Source organism: Lissotriton vulgaris, unplaced genomic scaffold (genome assembly GCF_964263255.1).
Source record: "Lissotriton vulgaris unplaced genomic scaffold, aLisVul1.2 SCAFFOLD_2125, whole genome shotgun sequence".
Classification (NCBI taxonomy): domain Eukaryota; kingdom Metazoa; phylum Chordata; class Amphibia; order Caudata; family Salamandridae; genus Lissotriton; species Lissotriton vulgaris.
Genome location: NW_028246696.1, coordinates 256,315 through 280,115, shown reverse-complemented (window position 1 = coordinate 280,115; position 23,801 = coordinate 256,315). Strand labels below are relative to the sequence as shown.

The 23,801-nt window shown below is 42.1% G+C and overlaps 1 protein-coding gene across 1 annotated transcript in view; it reads right to left on the bottom strand.

Moving 5' to 3' along the window:
• The window catches only part of LOC147665788 (voltage-gated inwardly rectifying potassium channel KCNH7-like), a gene marked incomplete at its 5' end in the record, with an annotated part of 344,861 nt that overhangs the window by 145,254 nt on the left and 175,806 nt on the right, over positions 1-23,801 (bottom strand). Inside the window, one exon of the mRNA XM_086949481.1 lies at positions 12,726-12,931. Coding sequence (XP_086805607.1) covers positions 12,726-12,931 — 206 coding nt within the window. The remainder of the gene's footprint in view (positions 1-12,725; positions 12,932-23,801) is intronic.

The following is a 23,801-nucleotide window of genomic DNA, read 5'->3' as shown; positions in this document are numbered from 1 at the left end:
CATATCCTCAAGCAATACTAATCAAAGAAAGATAGATCACAAGATGCCTAATTTCACCAAAGATGGCATGCCTCTGTTTGTAAATGAGCGGTACAAAAAAGGGGGTGGTGATGGACGGAGCATCTGAATCAATCAAACACTCACACCCAGTCAAAAGATCTGAGTTTAATCCATCACCGTTCTTTAGCCCACTCTGCCACCCCAGTTCAGACATGGCTATATGCAAATCAGTCTGACCCTGTGCCTCATGGGAACAGTCCAGCCCGAACTGCCAAGCCATGTCTTCCCTGGACCGGAAACAAGCTTTCGAGGACCGGTTTCTGGCATTCCACCCGTCTTCAGCCCGGCTTGCTTGAATCCAGTGGCAAAGTGAGCAAGGGACTCACGTCTGAGCATACCATGCCACACTTATGGCGGCCAAAAGCGGTAAAAAAAGGGGGTGGTGATGGACGGAGCATCTGAATCAATCAAACACTCACGTGTCCAGGGATGGCGAAGATGGATACATCGCGGAATACTAAACTACACTGACCATAGTCCTTAGGGGCGATCCCGCTGGTGAGTGAGTGGTGTGCGACCCCACCCCCTTTTTGAAATATTTAAGCGGGCTGAAGAGCCTGGGACCCCGCACCCGCGCACCCGTGTGGTACTAGACCTGGCAATATTTGGCAGCCACCGGCAACCCCAGAAGATAAGAAGATGGCCTATTCCCTGCTGATGAGGGGTAAATACCCCGAAACACGTGTCCAGGGATGGCGAAGATGGATACATCGCGGAATACTAAACTACACTGACCATAGTCCTTAGGGGCGATCCCGCTGGTGAGTGAGTGGTGTGCGACCCCACCCCCTTTTTGAAATATTTAAGCGGGCTGACGAGCCTGGGACCCCGCACCCGCGCGCCCGTGTGGTACTAGACCTGGCAATATATGGCAGCCACCAGCAACCCCAGAAGATAAGAAGATGGCCTATTCCCTGCTGATGAGGGGTAAATACCCCGAAACACGTGTCCAGGGATGGCGAAGATGGATACATCGCGGAATACTAAACTACACTGACCATAGTCCTTAGGGGCGATCCCGCTGGTGAGTGAGTGGTGTGCGACCCCACCCCCTTTTTGAAATATTTAAGCGGTCTGACGAGCCTGGGACCCCGCACCCGCGCGCCCGTGTGGTACTAGACCTGGCAATATTTGGCAGCCACCGGCAACCCCAGAAGATAAGAAGATGGCCTATTCCCTGCTGATGAGGGGTAAATACCCCGAAACACGTGTCCAGGGATGGCGAAGATGGATACATCGCGGAATACTAAACTACACTGACCATAGTCCATAGGGGCGATCCCGCTGGTGAGTGAGTGGTGTGCGACCCCACCCCCTTTTTGAAATATTTAAGCGGGCTGACGAGCCTGGGACCCCGCACCCGCGCGCCCGTGTGGTACTAGACCTGGCAATATTTGGCAGCCACCGGCAACCCCAGAAGATAAGAAGATGGCCTATTCCCTGCTGATGAGGGGTAAATACCCCGAAACACGTGTCCAGGGATGGCGAAGATGGATACATCGCGGAATACTAAACTACACTGACCATAGTCCTTAGGGGCGATCCCGCTGGTGAGTGAGTGGTGTGCGACCCCACCCCCTTTTTGAAATATTTAAGCGGGCTGACGAGCCTGGGACCCCCCACCCGCGCGCCCGTGTGGTACTAGACCTGGCAATATTTGACAGCCAACGGCAACCCCAGAAGATAAGAAGATGGGGTATGCTCAGACGAGAGTCCCTTGCTCACTTTGCCACTGGATTCAAGCAAGCCGGGCTGAAGACGGCTGGAATGCCAGAAACCGGTCCTCGGAAGCTTGTTTCCGGTCCAGGGAAGACATGGCTTGGCAGTTCGGGCTGGACTGTTCCCATGAGGCACAGGGTCAGACTGATTTGCATACAGCCATGTCTGAACTGGGGTGGCAGAGTGGGCTAAAGAACGGTGATGGATTAAACCCAGATCTTTTGACTGGGTGTGAGTGTTTGATTGATTCAGATGCTCAGTCCATCACCACCCCCTTTTGTACCTCTGTTTGTAAATGAGGCGCAACCATATCTGAATCTCAATAACAAAAATATTAGAAGCAGCATAAAAGAAATGAGAAGCTTACACACGAGAGATACATTTTAAGTGTAAGGTAATGGGATATTTACTTGTTCTCTCTGTCCTATATTACCCTATTATTTGTGACAACAATTTATCCATTGTGTGTGATTGCACCTGATTAGGTTACAGCATAAATAATAACCAAATGCATATGGTAGAGCAGGGGTCTCCAAACCGGTCCTGGAGGGCCGGATCCATGCCAGATTTTTTGGATATCCCCATTGAGATACATGTAGTAATTTTAAAAATGTGGCATGGATCCGGCCCTCCAGGACCGGTTTGGAGACCCCTGTGGTAGAGCCTTAGGGTAGTCTTCCCCTAAAGCTTTTGCCTACTCCTCTCCTGCTGAAATTCATTCTGGTTGAATTTAGGACTCGGTGCACTTTACCACTGGTAACTAGGGCTAAAGTGTTTTTCTCACTCCTTAAAACATGGGGTATTTGGCCTACACTTAATTGGTAACTTTAATTCAGTTGTAGGTCCCTAGTAAAGTGGAACGGAGCTGTTCCCTGACCTACTTACATTTCAAAGGAGCTGCCTTAGCACAGTCACAAAGAACTTCTCACTAACCTTCTGTCACCTCAGACCATCACGGAGCCTGGGCGGGGAGAAAGGAAATTCCAGAACCATCTGTGGGTGGAAAACTCCAGACGTTTCTTCCTCTTCGAAGCTGGCACCAGGTATAAAAATAGGATTCTCAGATACACTCTTCAGTTCACTCATGGACCTGTGGAGGATACCTAGAAGGTCTCTCTGCACTTAAGAGAACTGCCCTGCTGCTTGAGGCCTGTTTTATACTGCAGAGGACTGCCCTGCAGCTGGAAGCCTGCCTTGAATCCTCAGAGGACTGCCCTGCTGCTGAAGGTCTGCCTCGCTGCTTGAACCCAGAACTACTGGAATGACTTCAAGGGCTAGTTGGCTGGCCTCCTACTGTGAGCTATAAGGACACAAAGAGCTCCACAACTTGACCCTATACCTAGATATTACCTGCTGATATTCCTGCCCTCCATGTGGTGCCAAACCAGTTCGGGACCCATGGAAGTGGTGCTAAAGTTGCCCAAACTGCCTAAAACCAAAACTTGGGACTTAAGAAATGTTTAGTCAAAAGTGCCTACAGAAGCAAGAGGAGACTGTGGCCTACCAGCTCGCTGAGCCCCCAAAGGTCTATCTCCGGTAGGTCTGACTCCACAGTAGCTCCCTCTGAGTTTTTCTCTGTAGTTGTAAATCTTTTTCAGTGACTCCCCGCCTCATGGACCCCCTCATTGGCTACAGCCTGCAGCTTTGTCCTGTTGGAGATTTTTGACTTCCAAAAAAGAGACCAAGTCAGAACGTAGAAATCATCTCCACGACTTCATCTAGCGGCTCCTCAATGATGACTCCTTCTCCTCAGACACACCGGCTGCGTTACCCCGCAGCACTTTATCTTTTCAGCCATTTTGCTTCAAAAATTCTTTTAAGTCAGAAGGTGCCTGGAGGCCTTACCCAATCCAGCTTGTGAATGCAAACTGCACTCCATTGTGGTCGCCCATAACTTTATACTTTGCCCTAGTCTTGTGCGACTAGATGTCTGCCGGTGCCACTTTGATCTTTTAGGTGCCAGCTTTTCACTATAAACTTAGAGATTCATAATTACAGTTATATTGATTGGATTTTGTTTTTTGTTTGTGTCAAGTAGTTTATACAATTCTACACTATTTTGCTAAATTAGGATTTTTCTTGTATTGTATTTTCACTCTACTACTGTTTAAGTTCTGAATAAATACTTAGCACTTTGCCTCTAAGTTAAGCCCGAATGCTTTTGTACCAAGCTAACAGATAGTTAAGAAAAGATTAATTTAGCGACTTTTTGTGGTTCACCCAGACTGGGCTTGGAATAGTTGCTTAAGGAGGGTCCCCTCCAACCTAAAACCCAATTTCTAACAGCATATACAGCAAATATTACAAATTCATATTTGAATAGTTTCTCAAGAGGTTCATGTTTAAATGAAACAATGTCTCATCTGGTCTGCATTTCTGCATACACTACTCGTTGCATCTTCACAAAAAACTATTCTTTTTTACCAAATATGTAAAACTTGTAAAATCAGCATTAATTCATCTGTACACAAAGATCCAAAAAAAGGAGAAACATGTAGGGTGACCATGCCGAAAAGGCAGATTTTATATAGTGCATATCTGTTTAACCCCTTCCATGCTCATGACGAGCTCAGCTCGTCATGAGGCACAGTGGAGCTGTGCTTATGACGAGCTGAGCTCGTCATGAACAATGGGCTTTCAAAGCCTCTCAGCACAGGAGGGGAAAACCATTAGCAGCCAAGGTGTTAAACATCTTGTAGTGTTTTTTCATATAGAACACTCATTCTCTTACTGTTAAATGTATGGTGATACCATGTGATGAAGCCAGAAGCCTAGACATTTTCATATTGCATACCTCATACTTTGTTATAGGCAGGTGGGAGAAATATTGTGGTTTTATGGGCTAGGTTTACTGGCAGGCAGATTGTTCAAGGTGCCTCTACAGTAAAGTCTTTGGTGTGGATTTAGAGATTTATTTGACTATTGCACCCATACCTTACTGTAGGCAAGGACGTTGAAAGAATGTTGAGAAGCTGGCCTGGTATATGATGTCCACTAATGTAAGTGGACACCTTGCACCAGTCCAGACAACCCTTATGGTGATTTAAGATGTCTCAGACAACCTTAGAAAGCTATCCCAGTGGTAGCTGTGGAGAGCAGCCTGTGTAAAGCAGCTTATTGTACCAGAATGCAAGATTATAGTATGAATTAAATGAAAAAGAACCACACAAGGTATTTATAAAAATATGTATTATATAACACTCTCTAGTATGTTACAGTATCTCCTACATGGAGACAGAAAAAAAGCACACAATACCTTAGCAAATAAATCACAGTAAAGAGCACTAATACACAGTGTTCTCCGGGGGGACCAAACCATATACTTAAAAAGTGGTATAACATCCATGACTCGAGTCATGACAATGTCAAGAGGATGTAGACTAGCTGGAGACCCACAGAACCACAAAAGGTAAGTAGATAGGGACCCCACGGAGAACGCATGCAGTGTGTGAACACGACCGCGGGCTCCGTACAAGTCTATGTGCAAGTCACAGTTGGAATTTTAAAGATTAGGGACCCCTCCCAGAGGGCCTGAAGAAACCCTGTGGAAGACAGAAGGTTGGAGAGCCACCCCACCCACGGATACCGTGGTACCCAAGTTACCTATCCCAGGGAAACCGGGTGCATATCTGTGAGTGGTATCGGAAACCACTGTCGAACCCAATGGAGGATTTCAGGAAAGTGCAGCTGCTGGAAGAGTAGAAATTGTTGTTATATGGGCCCTTAGGGACATTGTCGACATTGCTAAGTTAGCATGAGCTTCACTGCCATGATGCTGTTTTGGCGCACTTTACTACATGACTTTGTTTTTACAACAGTCTGTTTGTGCGTTTCACATGAGAACAGGCTGCCTTCGTGTTCTCTGCCTTTCCTGGAGTTTAGTCTGAACACAATGTGCAAGGTCGAACAACAATGCCCCTTGCTATTCTGTTCTGGTCAGTCCCTAGCACCTAGACATAACATGCTACACACAGCTGCAGTAATGAAGACTTGTGATTTGATATTACGTTGTTGCATGTTGTTTTAACACACTTGGAGAAAGCCGTTCCATGGAGAAGAGCTCTGCTGTTCCTATGATGTAAACCTTACATACGGGCTTTAAGGTATGGGGTCTGCTGTCAAAGCCGAGAGATCGTCCTTTTTTATAACATAAACTTCGTCTAGTCAAGGGGAGGGTGCTCAGGCCTAAAAGCCCTTATTTCCACAGTCTTTATAAAATGACTTCTCCCTTTGTATTTTATGGAATTGAAACAATGCTAACTGTGCTGAGTTTATGCATTTTTGCTGCTAGTAGTGGCATGTATACTGTACTGTAGAGCACGATAGTGAAAATTGTTGGATTCCACCCAGCCCGAGCACTGCAGGAACGTAGCATGCACCAGTCCCCTTCCCCTGCCCACTGGCCACTCACAAGACAACCACTATGAGTGCACCAATGAACCTGAAAAGAGGGTGGTATTTTGAGGAGACACCAAGTCTTCCACCCTTATAGAACGTTAGGACACAGCTCCCTCCTCCACGCTTCTGCACCTATGTAAAACAGAAAAAAGACATACCCTTCATATGTATATGTTCCACACTGTGCTTTCCCAACACCAGTGACCATGTCCTGCCACAACATTCACAACCCCTCTTACCAGTGGGTAGCGCAGGCTCTGCTTCGTGAAGGCACTGGGCACGAGAGTAAAAAAGAAGGCAATTCAAGATAAAGTCTCTTGTATTGAATAGCCAATCAGAAGTTCATATGTACAGTGTCCTTCGTCTTTTACATTACACTACGAGGGGTAAAAGGACTTATGACAGGCTTTGTTTTACGCCAGAAAAAAACCCTTCGTTTTTGTTACAAGGGCCAAAGGGAAAGGGACTGGGAGGAAACACTCGGGAATACCGAGAATCCCAGCGTTCGAATGCAAAGCCCTTCGCGGAATGACCCGAAACGTCACTTCCGCCTATAATGATGCAAAGAGGCGCCTAAGTGAGGACGCGCTGAAACGAAGCTAAACGCTTTGTAAACCCAATGCGTCCTCTCGGCAAAACCTCCAAAAAGGGCACTGAACTCAAAACGAATATAGCGAACGGGAGCCCCCGAACACTCAAGACCAACAACAAACGCTGGGAAAAATACGAAGGGGGGGAAAGGGAAAAGTCAACAACGGGACGTGCAACTATCTAACTAAAGAAGGGAGAAGAGAACCAATAAGGGGCAGCAAAGGCAGGGACAAAAACTCATCTCACGAGCCCGTGAGGAAGGAGGGGAAAAGAATCCAGGGCAGCAGGAATCTTCCATCAACAGCAAACAGCAACCAGGAGACCAGGATACCAGAATCCATACAATGGCAATATCAAGCAACGAGGTAGAGGTAGGACCAACATTTATCCCTCTGTCAGCAGGTCATGTGATGTCAGTCCATGGTCACTGAGAGAGGACTAACCCTAACAAAAATAAACATTTTGAACTATTTCAGTGCCTATTCGCATTGTGGACAAATACGAGTGAGTGAGCCAAAGAGTATGCCTGGCTCCTGCGATTCCTGAGAGAGTCTGGAGTGTTGTGTTCTGGGTTGTCTAATCATTTGTAGCTCTGTGATATTTGTAAGAGAATGAATGAGACACTATAGCTAGTCGGTTTGGGATTTTGGGTACTGATGTGGTAGGTTGGTACACCCCTATTCACTGAGTTCCTGTTTTCCTGCACATAGTTCTGTGTATGTGAAGAATCCCTGCAATAGTGTCCGGAGGAATCCAAACGTGGATTCTTGAAGAGGAGTACCTGAAAGCAGAGGGGACAGAGTCTATGTCACTCGGGAGTGAACATAGACTTGGAAGACGGATGCCCTCCGATGTTGGGTGCTTCAGATAAGATGACAGTGATATTGACTCAGCAGCTGTGAGGACCAGGCGATGCTGATGATGACCAGGACCTGCATACGAGCTGTTCCACGAAGGACATTGAGTGCAGAGGGATTGGTGTCTGGCGGGAGCACCAACAAGTCTTGACAAATGCAACCCATGCAGGAAGTCAAGAAGGTGCACTGTTGGGACCAGCAAGGTCCAGGAGACTCACCACAGGCAGGGGAGTCATGACAGGCCCCGAGCAATCAGGGGATCCCAAGGAAAACAAAGGTGACCCTCAAATGGACCCACAGGCCAAAGGCACAGGAGTCGCAAGAGGACATCAAGCAGGTCACTAACATATGCAGGCCACGATGCAGATGATGCAGTGTGGCTGAAGATTCTTGTCACTGGAGGTGCTCGTGATTGGGGCTACTTGGAACCCAAAGATCTTCTTGCAAAGATGTCAACAAGCCTTTGCAACTGCAAAGGGATGCAGTAGCCAAGGGTTCGGTAATTGCAACCCCCACAACGACTATTGGCCTCAAACTTGGTGAGAGGGTAGAGCAGGCCTCAGAAGCTGAGGAAAACCACAACCTGGGTCCAGAGGAGCTTGGGATATGCAGACCGGTCATCTTCGTTGTAGTGACTGCATATGCAGGGGAGTGACTCCTTCACTCCAAGGGATATTACTTTGGTTGTCAATGATGCTTCAGAGGCCTTGGAAGGTTCCTGTATGATGCACAGGCACAGACGATGCAGCAGACTGGAAGGGAGACAAAGTCAGACCCAAATGAAGTCCAGCGAAGTCCAGAGTGCCCAGACAGTAGCAGTGCAGTGGTTTCAGTTCTGAATCTTATCCCACGATGAATCTAGGGACCTACACCCAGGCGAGCCTTTAAGTACCTTAGGGAAAGGGTTAGGAAGATTCAAGGGACCCTCCAAAGGAAGGGTCTGGATAGGAGGGAGGTTAATCCCATGTCCTTTGTCCAGTTTCACACCATAGCGGGAGCCAACAGTTCCCAGGACTGGTTTGAACTGGACTTTGCACAGGGACTCCAAATGTGCATCTCATGCAGATTTTCAGGCGCTGGCAAACGCACCCACCCAGCCCTAATACACTAAGGGCCCGATGTAGGTAAAATTGATTTACCGATTTCAAATTACCGAATTTTACCGATTCGGTAATTTAAAATCGGTAAATAAATGGGTCCGATATGTAGGTATTCCAGATGTGCTGGAATACCGAATCGGATGAATTCGGTATTTACCGATTCGGTAAATACCGAATCGGTAATGCCCATTCATTCCTATGGGCTTTGAAGCCCATAGGAATGAATGGGCATTACCGATTCGGTATTTACCGAATCGGTAAATACCGAATTTCTCAAGGGTGCAGGGGGTGTCACTTTGACACCCTCTGGCACCCCCAAAACAGGCACAGGTGCCATGTGGCAGGCATACCTGCCCTAAGGGCAGGTCTGCCTGTCACATGGCATAGGTGTGCATGCACACATGTGCATGCACACCGGAATCGGTATTTTACCATCAAATAGGATTTGATGGTAAAATACCGATTCGTTAAGGCTCCTTGGACTCTGAAGAGTCCCACCTACATATGGGTGGCTCCGAATCGGTAAAATTACCGAATCGGTATTTTACCGAATCGGTAACTTTACCGAATCGGTAAAGTTACCGATTCTGTATTTTACAGAATCGGTAACTTTACCGATTCGGTAAAGTTACCGATTCGGTAAAATAGTGCACCTACATGTCAAATCATGTATACCGATCGGTAACGGCCGAAAATACCGATTTTCGGCCGTTACCGACCGACCTACATCGGGCCCTAAATCCTGTCTGGGAGATGGTCACACCTCCATGCGACAGGATGCCGATTGTTCTGCCTTCACCTGCTCAAGCTTGGCTCAGCAGCAGGAGGGCAGAAATGCAGCCACGGCCGGCAGTAGGAATTCCTGTAGGGCGGTGACTTGGGGAGTGGGAGGGGCAGGTTGGGGGGTAGTAATGTATGGATTACAGAGTTTAACAGGTAAGTAAACATATAAATAAATAAAACGAATTTCGGTGCGCGCACTGAATCGCATTTAGTGATGCAGTGCACGCAACGAAATTTGTTTTATTTATTTATATGTTTACTTACTTACCTGTTAAACTCCGTAATCCATACATTACTCCCCCCCACCCTGCCCCTACCCCTCCCCACGTCACCGCCCTACAGGAACTCCTACTGCCGGCCGTGGCTGCAGAAATGTGTCTCTGATCGGCAGCAACCATTTTGTGCTGCCTGTGACTAGAAGGTTAGTACCGGGAACACTGAGAGCCTAATGGAGGGCTCTCCCGATGCTTGGAATCATACTATCCACACCGTTTACGGTGTGGGGGTATTATTCCAACAAGTTTGATACAAACATGATAGGATTCGTTGCAGCCGTTTTCGAGATGGTAATTGAGCGATTATGCAGTGCCCCTCTATATAGTATATGACCGCTTCACTGACAACCCAGGAGAATGGACTCCGTAGGCTGTGGGGGTATCCTGCTCCTGCTCATGCAGGGGCACCCTCTCACTTAGAACCAAGACCCTGCCCTCAGGATTGTTAAGGCCTGCTCAAGGGTGACTTATAGGTTTTAAGTGCAGTGACCCTTAGATCTAGTAAACCCATATCTTTAGTAAGTGGTGCATGCACCATTTTACACAGGCTGCGATGGCAGGCCTGTAGATCCATTTTGAATGGTCTCTCATGGGTGGCATGATGCATGCTCCAGCCCATGGGAGACCTCAGGGGTACCTATGCCCTGGGTACATGGGTACCATATATTAGGGACTGACAAGGGTACCCCAGTATCCAATCTGGGATGTACCTAGGTACTGAACACAACAATTTAGGGAGAAAGCAGATAGTCTGGGGTCCTGATTAGCAGGATCCAAGTCAGACTAGTAAAAACAGCATCATATTAAGCAAAAACGTGGGAGTAACCATAAAAGCAGATCCTACTTTCCTAGAGATGTTCTCATTGGTTTGCCCACTCTGTACATACTTGAACTATTGTGCACAGTATTTAGTATTGTGTGTATTAAAGTGCTTTGTTTTTTTATATAAAAAGCAATTTTATGTATTAAGTGGTATTTGTTGCGTTGCTGAGGACTGAGCTTCTAGACCACACCCCCTCACCCATTATATTTGCCTCGGACTGATCTGCCGAGCTACCCTGAAAGTTAGGTATTAAAAAGGGGTATTTGTTCCTAGCTTGAGGGTCTGAAGTACAAGGGTCTAATTACACCAGAAGTAAAAGAATTTGGTTGTAGAAATTGGGGCCTACCTAATTGCCATGGTGGAGACACCAATCCCAATTTCGCACAACATATTTATCCATACATCCTTAAATGGTGAGTTTGCAGAACGATACAAATCGATAATGTCCCCAATGGCATTTAAAAAAATGTTACCTTGATTCAAACTGTATTTTCTCAAAAGATCCATCTAAAAAACGTACATTTATTTAAATCAGTTTTGAGGGATTTTACCAGGATCCTAAAATTATCATAAATAATGTACTCACCTTTTCTTTTTCAACTGAGTATATGTTCTTCCTGGGCCATGGAACGGGTGTTCATGCATGGCAAATCCCCGAAAGTTTGGGAGAAACCATACATGTTCTTGTTTATGGGTATTTTATATACTGTTTCTCAGCCAATGCTTAATCTGGAACCAAGGGCATGAGTAAGTCCATTTCAGTTGTAGAAATCGCAAAAAAACAACCCTACAATTGGTGGGTTAGTAGGGGGGGGGGAAAGGTTACAAAGTGCAGTTGTTCTCATGTGAGACATTTCCCTAATATTGACCTGGAAAACTCCTAGGAATCTGCTACTGTAAAACTTTTTGTGACTTCTCAAAAGTTCAGATATTTGCTCTAAATTTAGTAGGAAACTGATGTTTTTTTTTTATAACGCACACCTTTAGTTTGCACCCTTAGCAGCAGTTAAAAAGGCGCTCACCGTGTCAGTGTAGAAGAAGCCACTCTAACTGGATGTGTACATGAGCAGTCAGCCGCTAATGCGTCTCTCAGGGCCCTTGGAGATTATGTCTGGTCTAGGAAACCCCGACACACACTCATAGGTCATCTTTATCTACCGCTCGATGACTGTCTGCTGCCTTTTGCCCTGAATAGGCTGTGCAGGTGAAGATGCATTGTCATGTAATTTCCAAGAAGCACAGAGCCGGCGGCCATGTGGTTCACACAGGATCCAGACGCACATTGTGCCGCTGATGCACCCTCTATGATAAAAAAAGGCTAAATATGACTTTTAAGGAAACAAGGATCCCTAATTATTGGTGATGCTTTTAACATAACTAGCTACCCGAAGGTGTCACTTGACTACCTATACATATTGTATGTAATAAACTGCCTCCTGCATAGAATTGGTTCTCCTCTGTTCTCTCAAGCAGTGGCTAATTAGTGAGAAAGTAGGTGCCAGGGTCCTCGTCAACAGGTCACTGCAGCTTGCACCACCCATTGTCCCTGCCAGCATTGTCAATGACAGCACCAATAGAGCTACTAACCATCACACTCCTACAAGTGTGACAGTTAAGACTATTCCAGATCCCTAAGCTATAAGAGTGGCTTGGTTGGCAGACACAAGTGGTTGTAATGTATTTTAAACTAATAAACTGTTGTAGTGCTTATATCTAAATAAGAAAAAAGAAGGGTTCACCATGTGGCAGACTGTCATATGTGCCGGTGTTGACAATTAAGTGCCAGTCCCAAGCACCGGAAAACACTGTCTCAAATTAAGCACTGCTCTCAAGACATCTATAAGTAAATGGTTTTAAAAAGCCTGTTGTAATATTTGAGGGGGTTTGATAATAAGAAGAACTAACACTCTACTTACCATAATGACAATACAGTGAAGTGCCAGTATATTAAATCTGTGTCTCCATAGCTATTTCTCTTGATTTGTTTTCAGGCTTTTTTTACACAGACCCAGCTTTTTGTGCATTTTTGCATATCATTTGGCAACATGGTTTTGCATCAACTGGTCCTAGTTGCAAAAAAAAATAAAAATGAAATTGGATAAAACTGAAAAATGTTTACCTTGGAACGTTCATCCCTCAGATTAAAAGTAAGTTCTAGATTTGTAAGAAACTGGTCTGCAAATTCAGGATACATATCCAAAACTTCCAACAGGTCTTCTCGTTGAATCTTGTGAAGGTCGCAATAGGTTAGTGCTCTTACATCTGCATTTGATTTCCCAGGTTTTGCATAAAGATGAACCATCTCTCCAAAAATGTCATTTTTTCCTATAAAAGAAGACCATCAAGAAAATTATAACAAGACATGCTTCATATTACCTATAATAGAGAATTCTGCACATTTGTAATACACGGTCATTTATTCTTTACCAGAGTTTTGTTCAAATGTAAATAATTACGTTCTTCTTACAAGCAGCTTTATTAAGTGCTCATGTTACTTATAAGTGATGTAGATACAATGCACCCTGGTAGCCAATGTAATGGTACTTAATTTAATGACCACGAATGGATGAAAAGCTGATTCTGACTTACGAAGATTCCAATTCATGACCTACACATCACTATCTCCTTCCGCTCACTGATTCAGCCTGTAAACGTATGCCAATGGAATTTATCATCCCAACCCATAGTTGTTTTTTATTAGTAGGTAATATGACACTATTTGCAGTCACAGCCGGCATGACTTGCGGGTGGGGAGGGCGGTGACGTCGCGTTGGGAGGGGGTTGCGTGGTGGTGGAGGTTTAATTTTAATTATAGCAAAAAAATAACTTCCGTTGAACGGCCCGATCCGGTCACGCGTTGTATCTGCTTCTCTGCTCCTTGCAGGAAGCAGGAAGCAGGCAGCCTACCTCTCCTCTTCTAAGCCAATCACAATGCGTGGAGACTGCACCCATGCCAGGTGCCTATGGGGAGGCCGTTTTCTCATGTAAGCTGCATGCAGGTTTGGTCAGTCCCTGAGGGCCGACCAAACAGTCAGGGCCTGCGACATTGGGCTAACCACTCCTCTCCTGACCTGTTGAAAGACCGCCTGCCCCCAACCAAACCCTTCTGCTTTCTCGCAGTGTGAGAAGCAGTAAACCGCCTGCCCCCAACCAAACCCTTCTGCTTTCTCGCAGTGTGAGAAGCAGTAACATAAAATGGTATTTATACCATTTTATGTTCCTGCTTCTCGCATTCTGAGAAAGCAGTGATGTGACGCTCCTACACCCACATGGAGGAGCCGTCCCTGACTATTTGTTAGTATCTTGCTTCACACTATGAAGGAAGATCGAGTTTTTCCATGCAGACACAGAAACCTCTATGCGTTGTGTAGTGGTACCTTTATATGAACTACTATTCAGTGTAGGTGAAGAGAAAATATATTGTTGCCATGAGACTGATTTTTTTTGTGCATGTTTTGCCTTTTTGATTGGAGCAGAGGGATGAGGAGTTAAGTAAAATGGTGTTTATCAGGAATAGAAATGGAGAATAGTGTTGTTAAGGAGAGTGAAGGTGAATTTGTGATTTAGCATCAATGTAGGTAGCAGGGACATGATGCATAGCAATAGCTTGACAAGGGTGGTGTCCTATCATACAATTTGATATATTTTTATCCTGTAACATTTCATTTATTTTTTTTATATTTGGTCTCTGCTTTTCTATCCTTCATCTGATCCAAAAATTATTCATTATATGTGTAGGGCCCACTTGCATGGACGTAATTAGTTGAGAATATATATTACAATAATTTACATGTAATTGAACCTGTTTTTTTTCCAAAGTACCTTCATTTTACTAAGTGCTAAAATCATTTTTTCATGGTAAAAGGTAGTTCATCACAGCAGGATATTTTAAGATAATTAAACAACTAGGAACAGTAGAAATGGCGAAAGTGGGTGATGGACCCAAGAAGTATTAGAAAAAATGCTTTGTAAAATAATGTATACTAATGCAACATTTACAAATCCATCTGTTCATATTTTTTGGAGTTATACTTTAATAAACCTCTATGTTGATATGATTCTATGTATTCTCCTGTTGTTTTTGTATGATATCCTTGTTGTGTTTTATCTGGTTCTCCCATCTCTTATATTCTTATTACAATTAGCTGTTAGGTGATTCATTGCTTTTTTCATTTGATTCTGATACATAAAATAGAAATTGCATTGTCTACAGGAACCTTTAGGTGTTTGGGAAAATCTGATGTCATCAAATCTACCGAAAAGGTATAATGAGAAAGGTATAAATAGAGAGAGTGGGATTTATGTCAGCACCCCACAGCCATCGGTTTATATGTGTTTGTCATTGTTGTCCTATGCTTGGATGGGGTGCAAATCCAGGATAGGCCATTTTGAGCGGTGTTACATTGTCCCATTTCTGTTCATATTACAATTTAATGGCGGGTCATCAAGTAGCCTCTTTGTTAGAAAGATACAACATGTAGCTTGCAATTGACTTCTAGTGTGCGCTCTATGATGTATGTACTTTACTGACAAAATGACATTTTAGTTGATGGTTTTGGGGTTTTTTTCTTTAGGAAGTTCAGCTCTTTGGATGTCTTAGTCTGACAAAGGCACATTGCTCTTCACTTATCGCCTTTGCTTAATACTTTGTTTTTCTTTGCTGTGGCTGAATCTTGAAAAAACGAGTAAACTTACACTCCTAGAATAATTCTGCACATGGGTGCAGATGTACAAATGATTAAACTCACAAAGGTTTCCAAAAGCACTCTTAAAACTTGTGACAGTCCCCGGTTTCGAAGGGCTAATCCTGGAAAAGAATAGTGAATTGTCTTTTATGAGCATGCGCAGGCAGTTCCACATATTTAATTATTTGTTTTTAATTATTTTCGCTGGCCAAATATTATTTCCAAAGTTGAAACCCTTCCCTTTCATTTTCACTAATAATTGGGTGGTTCCTTTCAACTACTACTCTAGAAATGTATGTACTTTTGCTCTTAATAGGTCTAAAATGTCAACGATTTGAGTTTATGTTTGGAGCCATTGTTTCCGCAGCATACGTGTCCTAGAAAGCCTATTTCTGGTCCCTGCAGTCATATTGAGCATTAAGCATGGAATACATTTTCACCTGAAAATGTATATTTTGTTAATTGCAAATGTGAATTTGTACAAGTAAATCACTTCTTTTGCACATGAAAGTTGAACTTACACATGCAAACAGCTCAGGAAATTAGGTATTATTTTTTTTTTAAAGTTTCATTTATGTAGTATAAAGGATATCAGGATTTGGCTCTTTAAACCCATCTAGTAGGCAACATTGATAATTGCAAAATGTATGGTAGGCGACAGTCCCAAACACTGTCTTCTTCCTGTACTGCCCAGGGCCTAGTGACCTTGAACCTTCATCCTTTTTGTTTGCACTGTCAGAATTATGAACTAACTTTCAAGCCACAATATGTGGATTCTTTGCACCTCACATTCTCTGAAACTGCAAAAATTCCAAACTGTTCGATTTATTAGGTAAACTACAGAGTACATGCAAATGAGATCATTAAGATAAACATGCATGCTACTGCAATGTCATTTGGCTGAGGCCAGTAGCAGTGCTGAGGTCTGGAACCACACTAACAGCGCAAAGAAAGATTGAAAATTGACTGCTGTGGCATCAGCTTGATGATATATTTAAACAAAAATTCCCCAAAAAGCTGCATCTATCCAATCATTACATTTTCCTCTCTGAATCACACACAAGGCAGAGAATGAGGAATGAAAAAGTTGTCTACTGTCTTATTACATTGTGTTACTAAAAACTATAGATGTTAAAGAGCACCTGATAGAAAAGCATGAATCAGACATAGAAAATCACTCGTGATTTTAACTCAAATGTGTTAGAAGACATAGACAACACCAAATAAGCTCACAATCAAAATGTATACTTGAAAATACCAACTACAATGTCCCAGGGGCTAAAGAAATCATATGAAGGTAAAACTTGGCAACCCCATTCAAAGAAAGGGGTTTCATTTATTTTAATATGAGGCAAATTAGATTAGACTCCATGCCCACTATACACATTTGGCAACAAAAACTGTGCATAAAATAAAAATAGAACAAGAAAAATCTATTCCAGTTAAGTGGCTTATCACTACCGTAGAGATCTAACTTTTTAACTAGTTCCTAAATGCTCCTTAACCTATATCTGGAATACCTTAAAGCCTCAAATGTCAATTTCGAAATCATACTGCCCCTGTAATTTTGCACCAACAATCTGAAGCTGGGCAAAGCCTTGTGTAAGATACCTAATAATGGATACTATAAAGCAATACAACTGACTGGCAAAAGGGGAATGTTATACCAATCATGCCAATGAAGATAATGGACAATCAGGACTGATCCAATATCTTTCATGAAATAACAGTCAGGGAAGCATAATAAAATACCCCATGCATGACACAATCAGAAATGTGAGGATTACCTCTCTTTTTCTGAGACAAAGATAGTTGCGATTTCAGAGGACATAACCATGACACCAAGATATATCCATGAGCAGTAAACATACCTCTGTTTGTCCCAAACAATTGTTGGCTAATTTTATTTTTATCTGCGAATCCATCCTAAGGGATAAAATGAGAAATCTTGACAACAAATTCAAAGCCTTTAACATGTTGGCAGACCACTGATAAGCATTGCGCCTCAAATTAACTCTGACCTAAATTGGGCTCAGGAAAAAGACATTCTATGTATCTAATTTTAAAGAAGCCATTGCCAACCCCAAGATCATTGTTTTTTCTTTAGATCAACATATAGTCTCAGCTACTTAAGGAAATTAGTTGATCAGGAATTGATAAGACAATTGCAGGATTATGTAGAGCATAATTATCTTTTGCCCAACTTCTGCTTTGGCACTGGACCCATGAATGAAATCAAAACTGCAGTACAAAACATTCAGGAGGGACTCCACATTACATTAGCTCCAGGAATACCAGGCAGTGTTCATTCCACTTGTAACTTTTGGTGGCCTTTGTTTCCATGAATCACAACAACTTTGTGAAAGGGTTAAATGATATGACAGGAATATGATGTCCAGCCCGAGACTGGATCCAGTAATCCAACAGTAATCACTTTCAGAATATCAGAATTTTGGCATTCAGCTATTTCAATCTCCTGACCCTACAAGATAGAGCACAGGGGTTTTTACATTTCTCAAATTCAACGTTTATATGTGTTCTCTGGCCAGGCTAATCGACTTCTACCATGATGACTCTCAAATGTTTGTGGAAAAAAATAAATCAACTTTTGGGTAGAAAATAAGGTAATTAACTAGTTGAGCACCAAGTGCACGAATCTCATTATTTTGAAATAATGCCACAAATAGGTAGAATAGTTGGAAACCCCTCACCTGAGTAGACTATTGGCTTCAATGTGGCCTGTCTTACTGGTATTACCACAGGCCTCTACTTAGAATGCATGATATCTATTCTGTTATTTTGACTTGAAACTCACCTCATCTATCAAGTCAATGTTGTGGTCAAACTTCAACTGTTCATACAAGAAGGAAGACTTTCAAATAATTCATCAGAGATGAAACTGTCTTTATTCCTAGAAACTGTCAGAACTACTGGAACTGGTTTACACGCGTCTTGCAAATAAATAAAGATTAGTCTCTTAGATTTCTCCATTAATCTGAAAACACAGTTCCTAAAGAATTTATGTACATCCCTTGTAACTCCAGCACAAGCAGTAGGAAGTTACCAGGGAAGTGAATGGTACGTTCTAACAGCATTAAGATTTTGAAAGTAAAGAACACAACACAATAAAATTACCAAGCAATTTAGAATGGTCAAGAAAGATGTAATTAGCAAAAACACACCAACATCAATAACATTGGATACAGGGAGCCAGAGATATAAATTGCAAGGTTTTAAGGCAAAAATCAGCTAGAGAAAGTAAAGCATTAATGTTAAAATTTGCTGGGTCCTTGCCTTAATGAGTGAAGGTTGGTTACACCAAGTGAGTGATTCCAGTCAAAGACCTTTAAACCTAGTCCCTTCAGTTGAAGTCAGAATCCCTCAGTGGGCCAAGTTAATTGGCGGTCATTGTCAAGCTGCTGTGAAAGTCACTGGTTTTGGTGTCAAAGTAGGACAAATATGAATTACAAAGCTACCAAGATTGTTTCGACAGAGGATAGATTTGTTAGGTTCTCCTTGAACCGGAACACAAGCAATCCAGTTCTGGCTGGGCTGTTCCAATGAGGAGCAGGGCCAAGACTGATTTGCATATGGAAAGGTCCAAACTGAGGTGGAATGCTGAGCAAAAGAACAATGGGTTGAGCTGCTCCCTGAGCAATTGCCAGTGGTTGGACATTTTTGCAAGCATTCCCCCATCATCTTTTGTGTGTTTCAGACGTTAATGAGATGCCACATTGTAATGACTTGAAATATGTCTTAGTAATTGTGTGCCTGTTCTACAAATGGATGGAAGCATTTCCCACAATAACAGATCACCTGAGACTTGATAAGTTGTTGCTGAGGGAGTTGACTCCTCGATTTAGCATTCTGACTTCTTGTGAGACTGATGGTGGCATGCACTTCAAGAATGAAGTGTTACAGATAATCTGCACAGCTTTTGACATCAGAGATTTCCTTGTAGTTATCAGCCATAATCATCAGGTTTAGGTGTGCATACAAATGGCACTCTCGAGAGTGAACTGGCAAAAGTCTGTACTTCGACTAGGGAAAAGTGGCCTGATACTCTTCCCCGTGTGTTGATGAATATGAGAAGCATACCTGAGAGGGAAAATAGGTTGATCTCCCATGAATTAGTGATAGGCAGAGCGATGAAACTTGCATATCTACCTTCAGCAGCACTAGTTTTAATAACTGATGATATAGTTCTGGATTATTGGAACGGTCAGACTGATATGGTGAAATCTGTCTCATCAGGTGAATGTGACAAAAGAAGATTACAAAGATATGACCTGCCATGGACTGAATGATGGAGATTGGGTAGTAATTTTCAAACATGTTGCTAAAGGCTGTCTCGATGAAAGATGGAGAGGGCCTTTCCAAACTATCATGACAAAAAATAGTGGGGTCAAGTATGCAGGTGAATCCACTCTGCTCACACGAAAGAGTACCTGAAGCAGTGGATGAGATGCATAATCGAAATACAAAGTCTGCTCATAAAGCTCAAAGCCAAGTCCAGGTTTACAGTGAGAATCAACCAGTTTGGGGTGAAGATGTTTTTGGAACTGATGAAGATGTAGTGCTAAGACAAAAGTGAAAGTTTTGGATGAACGAAAGTTCGGATGAAGAACCTGAAACACCTGAAGTCCAATTACAGAGTGATCAGAGTGATGAGTTGTTACAAAGCAAAGAGCAAGACATGAGTAACAGCAAGAAAAAGCAGTCTCTGATCAAAACAGTGACAAGCTGCAGTTAGAAGAGTTAAAAAGAGCCCTTTTGGAAGAAAAAGAGGGGAGTTAGAACAAAGCTCATGTTCGTACTCAAGTCAATGGCTTGAAGGAAACAAAAAGCGAAAGACTGCCATTGAAAAAGCGTTGTTAGAGGACATTCCAAGAAAGAGTACTTGGAAATGGAAGCATTGTGAACCAGAAAGAAACTTTGAGAGACAGCTGAATTTATAAACTAGTGGTACTGAATGACTAGGTGCTAAAAGATCAATCAGAAGGGAAGTTCCAAATTGAAATTTGCCTTTCCTGATTGGGTGTATTTAGTCACAGTATGTGAAGAAAAAGAAGAAATTGAGGAGGAGTATTTATGAATGAACAAGTACCAATGCAGATTTGAGAGTAGTTCATATCTGGAGACTGAAACTGAAGAAGAGCCCTTCTGAAAAGAAAATTTGAGACTTTAAATTCCAAGCTCTGATGAAAGCCATGGGCATAATGTGAAAGACTTTTGCTTAATGACTGAAATGACATTGAGCCTAGTCAATCTATAACCGGATTGTTTAAATTTTGATATACAAACATTTACAAAACTGAAATCTGAAACTGATTTTTTCCTTGTTTTGTATTATTGTTTCAATGAAATAAGAAGAAAAGAAGAGACGATGAGTAGCTGAAATTAATGGTTTCTGTTTCCTTTGATGCCTCAAGTGAAAGTGGGCGCTTTTTGCCATTAAATTGATATGAATTGCATGTTAAGGTTCTTTGTGTAATTTCAAGTGAGTCAACCAGGACCGGGGTACAATTTAGAACAGTGATCTTCTTGGTCTATACCTTAACATCAGAGGAGGTTTTGGGTGGAGAAATTAAAAGAAATTCTGTTTTGTGTATTGAATTTAAGATGATTGTAGGCTAACCATTGTAAGGTCAACTTTAAGGCATGATTTTTTGCCATGATCTTCACGATAGAAGAGATCTCCATAAAAGTCTGGGTATCATCAGAGTACATGTGGAAAGATGTGCTAGCATGCTGTAGAATTTCAGTTAGTGGTTCGATGTAAAGGTTAAAAAGTGAAAGGGATAAAGTTGAGCCGTGCGGAACTCCAATTGAAATAGGGGACATCGATGACAGATCTTGCTTTGGAAAAAATCTTTGGGTTCTGTTCAGCAAGAAGGACTTTAACCACTCTACGACAGTACCTGATAACCCCATTCTGTTTTCAAGTCAGGCTAGCCATTTACCATGTCAAATGCAGATGCCAAGTCAAGAAGAACTAATAGGCAGGTTTCGTTTTGATCAAGTGCATGCAGAGCATCGTCCACTATATGAAGAATTGCAAATTCGGTATTCTGACCTGGTCTGAACCCAGATTGACAGTTGTCATGCAAATCGAATTTCAGAATGTGTTGGCTCAACTGTTGTTGCAGACATTTTTCTAGCTCGTTAGCTAAAAGAGGTATATAGGTCAATGGCCTAAAGTTATTTGGCTCAGCAGGGTTCCCTGTCAGTTTTTTTAAGATGGGAAGAACCTTGCCCTATTTTGAGTCCGTCTGGTAAGGAACCTTGAGATAAGGAAGCTTTAACTATGTTAGTCCAAATGGAGATGATACACTGGTAGAGTAACAGAAGGCATTTAGAGGGGAGAGGATCATTGTAGTGGTTATTTGGATTTATAGACGAAAGGATTCTAGCAATGTCATTGTGGTATTTAGCTTGAAATCCAACCATTGTGCTTTATTTTTAGATTCGCCAATGGAGAGAGTAGTGGGCCATGTTGGAATATCCACGGGTTAGTGAGTGAATCAGTGGCTGTCAATAGCTCGCTTTCCAAGGAGTTGGCTATGGATGTAAAAAAAAGTAGAGAATTCCTCTCAGCTTAGTTGGATTTTGTAGATTCATGAGAGGATTTGTCCAGCCTGTTTGATTATTGTTTTATTGTTTTGAAGAGTTTCCATGTTCAGTTTGTCTGTTTTTGGTATTATCAAGTTCAGTACTAAAGAAATCTTTTTTAGATCTGAGAATGCTTTTGTTGTAAGCGTTTCTACTCTTTCTTAGAAGCTGTAACTGGGAGGATGAGGGGTGTTGTCTCCATTTCCTTTAAGCCAACCTCAGGTTTCGCCTTTTGTCATTTAGTAACTCCCTGAACAAAGGTTAGTTGAAATCTTTTGTCTGGAGGAGAACACATTTTATGGGAAATGTATTATATTTGTGGAAAGACTACTTATTTTAATGTGCCAAGAAATTGGTTGGGGTCATGTTACTCGGCTTTAGTTTTCCTGCAACTGATCATGTAGATGAGTTAGATGAAGAACATAGTTGAAAGAGAGTGAAACATTTTGGACAAGTGGTTTTAGACATTTTAGGAGCAGTTATTCCTTCAATGGGAGGTGGCAATAAATGAAGTGAAGATTAAATGGTTATCTACAGGAGTATATAGGCTTAGTGTATATACAGCAGGGTCTTTTAAGTTATTCCATATAGAGAAGGTAGCAATTAGAGCAATGGTCAGGCAGAACTGTCTTGTTTTAGGTATTCTTTAGGTGAAAAAGAGAGGACTTTGCAAAGTGACTAAAGCTAAGAGGTGCACTACTTACATACCAGATTATACTGGAATAATTGATCTTTTATTACTAGTATGACTAATTTGAATTATTAAATAAGATCTTTGGATGAACTAGGACTATGGGAGACTGTAACATTCTGGATAATGGAGTTAGGAAGTAGCTTTGGTAAAGTAGATGAATGCTTATGTAATATTGATGGTGGTGTTCTTCAATCAGTTTCACCACCTATAATAATTATGATGACTTGTGGAATAACTCCATTTCTTTTACTAATATTGTTAGAGTGTAGAATTATGAGACATACTAGTAGGGCTAAGAGCAATACTAAATCCAGAAAAAGGAAAAGCTCAATCAATATGGAAATGGACGACTACAGAGATTGAGTATAGCAAAATGAAAGGAAATGGAGGCGAATAATGAATTATGTAAGAAAATGAAAGTTCTAACTAACTAATGGCTGATTAAAAAAGCTTATTAATGGGGTTGTAGTGTTTATTTAAAAATAGTTAGAGGGGAGTTATTAAAGTTTTTATAAGTACAATTGGGTGACAATTTACTTGTACAAATTAGAGATTTAAATGATGCACATAGTTGTAACAAATGAATTACTTAAAATGCAATTGAAATACATTCATGAGGTTGATTAGAAGTGTGATTAATATTGTAATATAATTAGACCACATTTGCATGTAGAGACTCAATTTTGATAGAATTGATGAGGTTCCTGATCTTCAGCTCATCTTGCTCCTGTCAGGTCCACCTCCCAATCGGAGACCTTTGCGAGTCTTCTCTGTTTACTGTTTCTGTGGAACACACAGTGCAATGAAAAAGTGATTGTATTAGAAAGCATGTATTATGAATGAAACTTTAAATCATGTACCTATGTATAATTTTGAAAGGATTTCTCCTGGAAGTTCTGATGCAGGCTTGCAGGAAAACATAATTCTACGAGCTATTGTTTGGGAAATGTGTCATGTTATGTTGTACATTTCTGGAGCACAGTTGCTGAGGAAGCAAGCAGAAGAATTCTCTTATCTTAAGAAACGGGTCTTAATAATTACAAGGCTGTTTTTGTTTAGCCAATGAGACTACCATGATCATACCATGCTGAATCTGCAGTTCTCTTTGTTGTTATCTGTAAACTATAATGTATGATGTAACTATGTATAAAGCCCCTTGTTTTGAAGGTTCGGGAGTGGCTTCTCAATTTTCTTCCAATTATTT